Genomic DNA, 11,075 nt, shown 5'->3' with positions numbered 1-11,075 from the left:
CAGAAGGTAGAAATGAATGAATGAATTTGAAATGAAGAATGAAGTTGAGATGTGGATTAAAGACAGAAACCCGTTTCTGTTGAACTAACAAGCTCCTTTACAAAAGTAGGATTAGTGCCATTTTATATTAGCCTATATTTAATATTGCTATTTTACTAGTAGCCTACTGAACTGTAGGCATAAGTAGGAAATTGTATGTAACGTTCAATTTAATAGCACTGGGCTATATAGCCCACATCTTATTTACGCGTAGTGTTTAAAAGTGTATTATTGTTGTTATTATTATCATCATTATTGTTGTTATTATTATTATTAAAATTATTATTATTATCATCACTACTATTTCTTATTATTATTGTGCCTATTATTATTATTATTATTATTGTTAGTATTATTAGGCTATTATTATAACATCTTATGCCATTAGACGGTTATCGCCTTGACTCATCTTTAATCCTAAATTCATTATCCTTTACCGGGCTAATAGAGGAAATGTTTAAGCCTAATTGGCAAAGAAAAACCATGACAATATGATGATAACAATAAACAATATAATCACTCACAACAACAAACATTATTGACAGGAATCTATGTGGGAATCAATGAGAGTTTTAAAAAGTTATTAAAGTCCTTTAATAAATAATAATTATTTCTATGAAATTAATTCTACTTTAATAATCAAAAAGCTGTAAAATTATGCAAAACGCGAAGCGAAGCAATTTTCCAAAAATATTGTTTTTCGTTGTGCGGCTCACAAGTCTTGAACTGACGTGAAGAAAAGTGAAAGACAAGCAACATTTAACATTTTCCTGAAAATATGTCAAACAGAACAGCACAATCTGTCAAGTGCACAGAGGTTGTTAAACATATTTTGACGAGTCATTTTCAGATTAGACAACTCGCATCACTATAGCCTAGGCTACTGTGTTACAAAATAATGAAAGAAAGAAAAAGACAAAAAAAAACATATTTCTCGTGTTAATTGAAGCCACATTGCACCGCATCTCTAGACGTGAAAAATGTTAAAAGTAAATAGGAATGCTATCACACATATATAGAAAATTAAATGTTACAGTTTAGAAAATATATAATATAGACTAGACAGGCGTGCATAGGTTGTATAATAGAAGAATTTTCATTACACTGGACTGTAAAACAAATTTCCTCATGTAGGCTATAAACTACATTAATTAAAATCTTCTCTAGATTACATGTAGTCTAGTTACCATGACTGAGGCAAGATTATAATTTGGACAAGGTTAAATATCCTACAACGATCCCCTAGTATTTCTACAGCCGAGTTAACCATTCAAATTAACAATCAGAGTCATCGATAAACTGCACTTTCTGCAGTCGATAGCCTGCGGAACATAGACTTTTCTCTGAGAGAGCAAATTTTGCCTCTTCTTGAATCAATAAAATAAGCGATACTTACCTTCCAGGCTGATGGGATTAAAACAGTGACGCCAACGACATCTTTATTTTTGACAGGGAAAATTCACAGCATATACAGGGCTACAGTGAATGGCACAAGTAAACCTAGACGCAAGGGTTGTGTTGTCACATGCTGACAATGATGCCGTCAAGTGATACTGAATATTTTTATGTTCTTTTAAGGGCTGAAAAGTTTTCCTCATTCTTAGGCCTATTATTTAATATTTTGAATGTCCTATCTGGCTATATATAGCGTACAGGCTAACGATAAGCTTAGGCCTACTAGTTTACCCCATGAATGAGGCTAACATATTCTTTTAAATCTATAAAATTATTTTTGGGAAATATAGGGCATCGATTTGAGCTTTCCGGGATCCCCCTTCAGATTCTAAACACTTGATATTTGAAAAAGAACTCAGGTGGACACAGTTGAAAAAAGAGGCAAGCCAATCAGATTGCTCCTTCCCCCTTTGGCCAATGACAGACGCCACATTGTTGTCAAATTTGTCTAATGAAAACGTAGGAGCAACAATAGAGAGGGGAGAGAGGGATCTGTATCCACTGACAATCTCTGGAGGAAGTTAGTGTCTCAGGCTGCTGCGAGTAACAACCTCGGCTCCTGCTGGAGACTCTTAACTTTATAACGAGGAGGAATGAACGCTCCTCTCGGCTTCAGCGCTTTTTGGATTCTAATTCGACTGTAACACCTTTCAAATTTCGCCTCGTCCGATTATAATTCCGCCAGATTGCTTGGACAGTTTCGATAGAGTTTTGACCGTAGGTTTCTTGCATGATATTTTCGTCAATAGACAGACATCGCCGACTTCACCTGTTGCCCAGAGATGTTGAGAACTGTTCAGCTGGTGTGAACGGTTCATCGTTAGATTATTTAGCCAAGGCTGCGCCTAAAAGTCGTGAACACAGCGTCAAAACAATATTTTCCTGTCGTTCATAGCTAGGTTAGGCTGTGTCAGTGAGGAACGCGGGCATGGATCTGAGACCGGAGCTTCCCACAGTCTCCTCGGCATCTCAAATTCACCCCGGGGCGGCGGCAGCGGTCGCAGCAGCCTCCATCCCGGTGTCCATGGCCAGCAATCTGCTGCGCGGCCCTCCGCTCCTCCTGCGCGCCGCGGAGAAGTACCCCCGCACCCCGAAGTGTGCCCGCTGTAGGAACCACGGCGTGGTTTCCGCACTGAAGGGCCACAAGCGCTACTGCCGCTGGAAGGACTGTATGTGCGCCAAGTGCACCTTGATCGCCGAGAGGCAGCGAGTCATGGCGGCGCAGGTGGCGCTGAGGAGGCAGCAGGCGCAGGAGGAGAACGAAGCCCGCGAGCTGCAGCTGCTCTACGGGACGGCGGAGGGACTCGCCCTGGCCGCCGCCAACGGCATCATACCGCCCCGTCAGAACTACGAGGTCTTTGGCTCTGTCAACAGCGAGAGCAACTCAGGTTAGTGGGGCAACCAAGCAGTAGCTAATTAAGCAATAATACACTCCAGGCTGTAAGTTAGTTTAGAGAAAAGGCGTTGTTAGCGTGCACAGGCTACTCCATGTTCTAAAATCACTCTTTAAATCACGGCCTCGAGTGGGTTACTGCTTTAATAAAACGACGGCAACACACAATTGTGATAGAAGGCATAAGCATTCAAGAAGTCTTGTTTCTTTTATTAGTCATCACAGTTATTAAGTTATTATGTTAGCATAGTTCTTGAACAGTAGCCTAGCTAAACAACGTGGTTGCTAAGCCACACATAAGTAGCGGTATTGAGTGGTGATTTTCAGTTGGCGCATTAATATTCAAATTTTGTTATGCGGTCACAGGTGTGCGTTTACCGGCTATTTTACAACGTGACTCGCCCAATCAGAACTGAGGACCGGAACCATTCCGATTTATAATAAAGCCTAAACCAAGCCTAATCCGGTTTTCTAACTATGGCATTTAAATGTAGGCTAGACTGCATGAAAGGAGTCATGACATGTAGATCTCTATTGTTTTGTTGTTTTAATTCAGCCCACCAGCTAAGTGTAGCCTAACTTAAGTCTGTTTTTTCTTGTAGGCCTAGGTAGACTTGTAGCCTAATTGATGTCCTGCAGACTCTGCTATTGTAGACTTTCTAATTATAGCCTATTGTTGTTGGTTTTTTTATCAACAGATTCAAGCATCCAGAAGTACGAGCTGTTTCCTAAGAGTCAGCTGTCCGGATCCACCACCCCTCAGCAGACGTTGGGGAAACCGGTCTCCACCGACAGTGATTCGGCACCGGGCATCTCGTCCCCGGACGGCCGACACGGAGGCTCAGGCTCGGAGAACGGAGACAGCGAGTCATTCATCAGCTCGCCGGTCTCCAAACCCCTGAAAGACGGAGAGGAGACTCCGGGCTCTGTCAGTCCACTCGGCTCAGACTCCGGGTCTGAGACCGACAAAGACGAGCAGGAGGCCTCCCCCTCCTCCGCGGCCTCCAGGCACATGAACGCCATCGACATCCTGACCCGGGTGTTCCCCAGCCACAAGCGGAGCGTCCTGGAGCTGGTCCTGCAGGGCTGCGGGAAGGACGTGGTGCAGGCCATCGAGCAGATCCTCAACAACAGCGGCGCCCAAGGCCCCAACAAGGCCGGGCCGGAGGAGACGTGGACGGCCGAGCGGATGCTCCAAAACGCACACCAGCCTTCGCTCTCGTCCTCATCCTCAGCCGCCCCTGCGAGGCCCATGTTACCGGGAGCCATGACGCTGAGTAACCGCTCTGCGTTTTCCCCTCTCCAGCCCAACGCTCCGCACTTCGGCGCCGACCCCAGCACCTACCCGCTGGGCACCCACCTGGGACTCAACCCGCTGCGGCTGGCCTACTCGGCGCACAGCCGGGGACTGGCTTTCATGACGCCCTACTCCACCACCGGCTTGATGCCCACTCTGGGCTTCAGACCCCCGATGGACTACGCCTTCAGCGACCTGATACGGGACAGGACAATGTTACACAAGGAGCAAGGCTACGCCAGCGGCCTCTACGGCCCTCTGGTCAACAACACGCCGGACAAACAGTGAGGCGGCTGGTTATGAACCTCCTGAACCGGGACTGATCATAGCCTATACAGAGACACATTCCCATTAAGAATGAACATTGTATTTGTAGCCACAAGTGTTGAATGTTCTGGAGAAAATCTGTGATGTGTTTTGGCTACGGGCTGCTGTAAATAATAGGCTTATTATCTGGCTTGTAGTCAAATGGTCTGAGAGGAAGAACTAAACTCACTTACGTGTAATTTTCAGAATTAATTTTATATGTATACAATTGTTGACGATATTCCCTTTGCCAATTTATGAACCTGAATATAGGCTAACTTATGCCATCGATAAAATTATGTGAAACTTAAAACATATTTATAGATTCCAAAATAAATAATAGATTCCAAAATCAAGATTAAGCTGGGAGAGTAAAAAGGCAAACCATTTACTGTGTACACAAATGCTAAAACAACAAAAATGTTTTGTTTTGACCACTGATGATTTTTATGTCAATTCTATAGGATTTGACAAGTATTTTATTTTGCCACATAAAATAAAGAACATAGGCTATGAAAGGTTTTGCCAGAAAGTTTTAATTTCTTTTTATAGCCTACCAAATGTCTACAGTTCACAGTTGGTTGGTTCTATAGGAATTAAGGTGCAAACTGAGTTTAACAAATTATTTTCCAAAAGATCAAACTTTAAATAGCCTATGTATTTCTCTCATTATGCACACACTCTTAAGTGCGTCCAGGCTTTGAATGTTAAATGGGGCAAAGTTAAGTTATTATAACATGTAGCTTACGGATGTTAACCCTATAAGATTTTGTAAAAGTTGAACTAATGATGTGTAATTGCCACCCCTTTTCTTACGTCTTATTTCACTTATTTCATTTATTTTCAGTTCGTTTCCAACTGCCTGTATTATATATTGCATTTGGTAATATGAAACACTATACTCTAATTGACCTTTCATTTATCCATTATTAGTCAGCTGCAATATTTTGTGACATTTGTAAAGTGCTGAATCAAGTCAATTCCTCTTCAAATGTTGCAAGCTGTGCTGTCGCATTGTATGAATTTGCTGGAAATAAATGTTATTTTAAAGAAAAGTGGAAACATTATTATTATTATTATTATTATTATTACGTAAAACTATTAGACTACTTTACTGCATTCTTATAGGGAAAAGAATAGATCAACCAACACTGTAAGGAGAAAAAGTTCTTTCACATGTAAATGGTGCATCATGCTTCTTCTTCATAAAAGCTTTGACGCATAATGTTTCTGAACACCAACAAACTGAAAACCTCTCAACGTCAGTCAGACATTGAGATATCTGACAGGTAAAACCGGAGATCTTGTTTCTGCACCTGAACACTAGCTAAACAAAGCGCTGTATTTCAGACTCTGCTTCAGTTTTAATGACGCTGCGTGTCGAAGTGAGCTGACAGGAGACTCTGCTCAAACTTTCAGTCACTTTCATCCTCGAACCAAACCGTTTCAGAGCGATCCCCCCTCATGATATTTTTTGAATGATGTAAATGGGATATGTGAGGCTTTTATTGATTACAGGGAAGAGAGCTCTGTGCTGTAATTCCGTCACACCAACAGCCAGCAGCCTATTAGGAGGTTTACAGTGCTTGGAAATGGTAAGGCCTATTTGAAATGGGCAAAAAGAAACACAAAATAAATAAAAAAAATAACTAAAACAAATGATAATAATAACATAATAATACGAATAAATGTAGTACAATAAATACAAGTAAAGACACATAATTTCATTAACTAATCCAATAAGAAAAGTAAAGCACGAGACAGATAGATAGATAGAGATAGATAGATGGATAGATAGATAGATAGATAGATAGATAGATAGATAGATAGATAGATAGATAGATACTAACGAAGATGCTTCAGTACAGAGGCCTATATTTTATGACAAGTTATTTGCAGATTCCAATTTTCAATCACATTCATGGTCTCGTTTCTCTAACCGGATAGATGGCTTTGATTGATTAGTCGACAAACCATTGATTGAAAATGCACAATACACAGAATACTCCATGCATTGTGCAGAATATCAACTACAGATAGTCCTAAATATTACAGAAGGGACCTGGACAGCTTTTTAGACCTTTTAAACCTTAGTAATTAGCCTAACGAGTAGGCTAACTCACTGATATATTTCGAAATATTTCAGAGAATGAACCCCTCCTGTAATATGATGATATACTAAATTTGTTCTTTGTCCCTGCCAGAGTAACTACAGCAGTTTACTCTCCAATATAACAATGTCAACAAACTGGCTGATTGCCCTTACACACACACACACACACACACACACACACACACACACACACACACACACACACACACACAGTAGGCTACACAACACAGTAAAACGAAACCTTACACCCTGTGAGTGAAGCACCATATTACACACATTTCATAAAGTGTGTTTGTTATCGCACTAAAACCTTTCAATAAAAGAACTGCCTATGTGGGATTTGGATCCGGAATAGAGTTGATTTTTATGTCTTTTTGAGGCTGGGCGGACAGAGACACAAGGATATATATTTTTTATAACCAGCACTGATATTCCATTAGAGATTTAGGCCCATTGGCCCATTAGAAACAACGCCTGACAGCCAAAATGTAGATGTTGACGTTGATAAATCTAGGTGTGAAGGTTCACATATAATTTTACAATTACATTTTTATAACCACAGTGTTTCACTAGGCTGATGGACGTTTAAGGCATCTGTTTTTTTAAATTAAATCTTAGCGGAGTAACCCATTACTTACAGGCCTCCTCTGACAAAAAAAACTAGAGTAGGCTAATCCTATGATACATTTTAGAAGGATACTAGGCCTATACAAATATCACTGCAAACGTTTAAAATAGCATCATCTTCTGTATGTAAAAAATATTACAGAATATCCTGCAGAATTCCATAGATAAAAATGCGTAAAGTACGTTATTGTCACTATAAATACACTGTTGCGTAGCCTACTTCGTTAATTTCGTTGAGGATATCTCTCCTGTTTTCAACTACCTAAGTCTAAATCTAAAAAACCCGAAAAAGTATAGATCACTGTGTATTATAAGGGAATAGTCAGATCGTTATAATCAAGGATGTAGTGGAAGGTAAACCCTCCTAAACTCACCTTTTCACACACCTTTTTATTTTCGGAATACAGTTTATCCATATTTTGAAGTTGTCATAAATCTTTATAACATAAATTCATTGTATAGGCTACATCTAGTAATTAGTATCAAACTGATGTAAGTTATATGAAGAGAGAGTCTTTTAAGGAGAACCCCCCCCCCCCCCCCCCCCCCCATAAATTAATGGTTATCTGCAAATATTATAGATTTTTGATGATATTGTTGTTTGATAGGCTATATGATGATCACCGACCGGAGGTCATGGTTTTCCCTCCACATCACACTGGTTATACTGGGACCCACAGATGAACCGCTGGGTTTAGATTTGCTCCTCCTGATGTCTCCTCCTCCCACTCTCCGGGAGTGAAACGCCTGGAGAGAAAGTTGGCTGTTTCCAAGGGCCGGTGGCGCCATCTACAGGCGAACCAACGTCAGTGACATGAAGCGTCTCATTCATTCACTGCCTGACCAACACTGCCACCAAGCGGCGAGAGCGGTGCCTGGCCTGCTGATCAGTGATTCGTTTCATTAGATGACTTCTGACCCACACACTGCGTTATTGTGTTTCCCAATCCACTCCTAAAGTTCCCCCTGTCCTGCAAGTCTTTGTTCCAGCTCTCCTCTGGCACCCCTGATCCAATTAAGAGTTTAATGACTGGTTGAGCAGTAGAAACAGATCTACCTGAATAGAGCTAGCATGAAAGTGTGGAGCCCTTAATTGGATCAGGTGTGCAACAAAAACCTGGGGTGGATCCCAAAGCTTTTTCACTCCTCACTCCTCTCCTAACCAGGAAGTAACTTGGAGGAGACGAGGGTAAGAATGGAGTGGAGGAAAGGAGGGAGCGAGGGAAAGTGCAGGTCATTGGGACAGCTTATTTGCTACTCCATCATTAAAAATGAACATCTGCTAATGATGAAGTGGCCTTATCATAACTGACGTAACGGGACAGCGCACAATGTGAATGTCATATTCATATTTTACCTGCACTGCTTCATGCAGATGTTCATTTTGTACTCAACATAGACTATACAGCAGCTCTATGTAGACTTAACACACACATGGATGGATTTTCTTAGTGGGTCCAATTCTGACAAGTTTGACTCTTCAACACTGCTTTTGTGAGATATTGGAATTAAAATAGGCCCATTCTACAAATCACAATCCCTTACGCTCTTGTGTTTCCCTTATGTTTTCTTTTTTCAAGTTTTGTCAATGATGTCATATTCTGAGCGTGATCAAAATTGAAAAGACTACCTGGGGAGGAAACACCTGCATCTTGTGTGCGATGTGAGCTTCTCTCGTCTCCTCCACTAATGAAACAACAAGCAACATGGCAGCACCAACATCAATTTCAGGAGGAGGTAGTGGAGGAAAGGAGGAGGTAGTGGAGGAAAGGAGCTAGGAGTTAGTGGAAGAAAGGAGGAGGTAGTGGAGGAAAGGAGGAGGTAGTGGAGGAAAGGAGGAGGTAGTGGAGGAAAGGAGGAGGTAGTGGAGGAAAGGAGCTAGGAGTTAGTGGAAGAAAGGAGGAGGTAGTGGAAGAAAGGAGGAGGTAGTGGAGGAAAGGAGGAGGTAGTGAGGGAAAGGAGGAGTTAGTGGAGGAAAGGAGGAGGTAGTGGAGGAAAGGAGGAGTTAGTGGAGGAAAGAAGGAGGTAGTGGAGGAAAGGAGGAGTTAGTGGAGGATAGGAGGAGGTAGTGGAAGAAAGGAGGAGGTAGTGGAAGAAAGGAGGAGTTAGTGGAAGAAAGGAGGAGGTAGTGGAGGAAAGGAAGAGTTAGTGGAAGAAAGGAGGAGGTAGTGAGGGAAAGGAGGAGTTAGTGGAGGAAAGGAGGAGATAGGGGAAGAAAGGAGGAGTTAGTGGAGGAAAGGAGGAGGTAGTGGAGGAAAGGAGGCGTTAGTGGAAGAAAGGAGGAGTTAGTGGAAGAAAGGAGGAGGTAGTGGAAGAAAAGAGGAGTTAGTGGAAGAAAGGAGGAGGTAGTGGAAGAAAGGAGGAGTTAGTGGAGGAAAGGAAGAGTTAGTGGAAGAAAGGAGGAGGTAGTGGAAGAAAGGAAGAGGTAGTGGAGGGAAGGAGGAGGTAGTGGAGGAAAGGAGGAGGTAGTGGAGGAAAGGAAGAGTTAGTGGAAGAAAGGAGGAGGTAGTGGAAGAAAGGAGGAGGTAGTGGAGGAAAGGAGGAGGTAGTGGAAGAAAGGAGGAGGTAGTGGAAGAAAGGAGGAGTTAGTGGAAGAAAGGAGGAGGTAGTAGAAGAAAGGAGGAGGTAGTGGAGGAAAGGAGGAGGTAGTGGAAGAAAGGAGGAGGTAGTGGAAGAAAGGAGGAGTTAGTGGAAGAAAGGAGGAGGTAGTGGAAGAAAGGAAGAGGTAGTGGATGGAAGGAGGAGGTAGTGGAGGAAAGGAGGAGGTAGTGGAAGAAAGGAAGAGGTAGTGGAGGGAAGGAGGAGGTAGTGGAGGAAAGGAGGAGGTAGTGGAGGAAAGGAGGAGGTAGTGGAGGTAGTGGAGGAAAGGAGGAGGTAGTGGAGGGAAGGAGGAGGTAGTGGAGGAAAGGATGAGGTAGTGAAGGAAAGGAGGAGTTAGTGGAAGAAAGGATGAGGTAGTGAAGGAAAGGAGGAGGTAGTGGAGGAAAGGAGGAGGTAGTGGAGGAAAGGAAGAGTTAGTGGAAGAAAGGATGAGGTAGTGAAGGAAAGGAGGAGGTAGTGTAAGAAAGGAGGAGGTAGTGGAAGAAAGGAGGAGGTAGTGGAAGAAAGGAAGAGTTAGTGGAGGGAAGGAGGTAGTGAAGGAAAGGAGGTAGTGGAGGGAAGGAGGAGGTAGTGGAGGAAAGGAAGAGTTAGTGGAAGAAAGGATGAGGTAGTGAAGGAAAGGAGGAGGTAGTGGAGGAAAGGATGAGGTAGTGAAGGAAAGGAGGAGGTAGTGGAGGAAAGGAGGAGGTAGTGAAAGAAAGGAGGAGGTACTAGTGGAGGAAAGGAGGAGGTAGTGGAGGAAAGGAGGAGGGAGTGGAGGAAAGGAGGAGGTGGAGGAAAGGAGGAGGTAGTGAAAGAAAGGAGGAGGTAGTGGAGGAAAGGAGGAGGGAGTGGAGGAAAGGAGGAGGTAGTGAAGGAAAGGAGGAGGTAGTGGAGGAAAGGAGGAGGTCGTGGAGGAAAGGAGGAGGTAGTGAAAGAAAGGAGGAGGTAGTGGAGGAAAGGAGGAGGTAGTGAAAGAAAGGAGGAGGTAGTGGAGGAAAGGAGGAGGTAGTGGTTAGGTAGTGGTAGTGTTAAGGCTGCTGAATATCGAGGTGTAGTTCACTTCACGTCTCCCTTCATATTCAGCAGGTTGTGTGTGAGAGTGACAGCACCACTAGATGACAGTCTTGCCTTACAAATGATATCTGCTGTATTGCTATAAAATATTGAATGAGCCGCACACTTACAGCTTAAACCCCCATTTATAGCAAACGGTGGAACCTTAGCTGCATGCTTTAATGTGTTACTGCTGTAAAGAGGTGGAG

At 42.8% G+C, this 11,075-nt stretch overlaps 1 protein-coding gene across 1 annotated transcript; it reads left to right on the top strand.

The window, feature by feature from the left end:
- Positions 1-2,049: 2,049 nt before the first annotated feature.
- Positions 2,050-5,422, top strand: dmrta2 (DMRT-like family A2). The gene is made up of 2 exons (XM_071904464.2): positions 2,050-2,882; positions 3,586-5,422. Exons 1-2 carry the CDS (start codon positions 2,423-2,425, stop codon positions 4,470-4,472), a joined length of 1,347 nt encoding a protein of 448 aa, XP_071760565.2. The 5' UTR covers positions 2,050-2,422; the 3' UTR covers positions 4,473-5,422.
- The last annotated feature ends 5,653 nt before the right edge of the window (positions 5,423-11,075 follow it).

The sequence above is a fragment of the Centroberyx gerrardi genome, chromosome 9 (genome assembly GCF_048128805.1).
Source record: "Centroberyx gerrardi isolate f3 chromosome 9, fCenGer3.hap1.cur.20231027, whole genome shotgun sequence".
Taxonomy (NCBI): Eukaryota; Metazoa; Chordata; class Actinopteri; order Beryciformes; family Berycidae; genus Centroberyx; species Centroberyx gerrardi.
The sequence above is the reverse complement of the archived record's forward strand: the minus strand, read 5'-3'. Positions and strand labels throughout refer to the sequence as shown.

Excerpts from the sequence above, each read along its gene's own strand:
- dmrta2 (XM_071904464.2), top strand. The coding sequence starts at position 2,423 with ATGGATCTGAGACCGGAGCTTCCCACAGTCTCCTCGGCATCTCAAATT. Across the intron at positions 2,883-3,585 it reads CAACAGCGAGAGCAACTCAG|ATTCAAGCATCCAGAAGTAC; the intron begins GTTAGTGGGGCA and ends TTTTATCAACAG.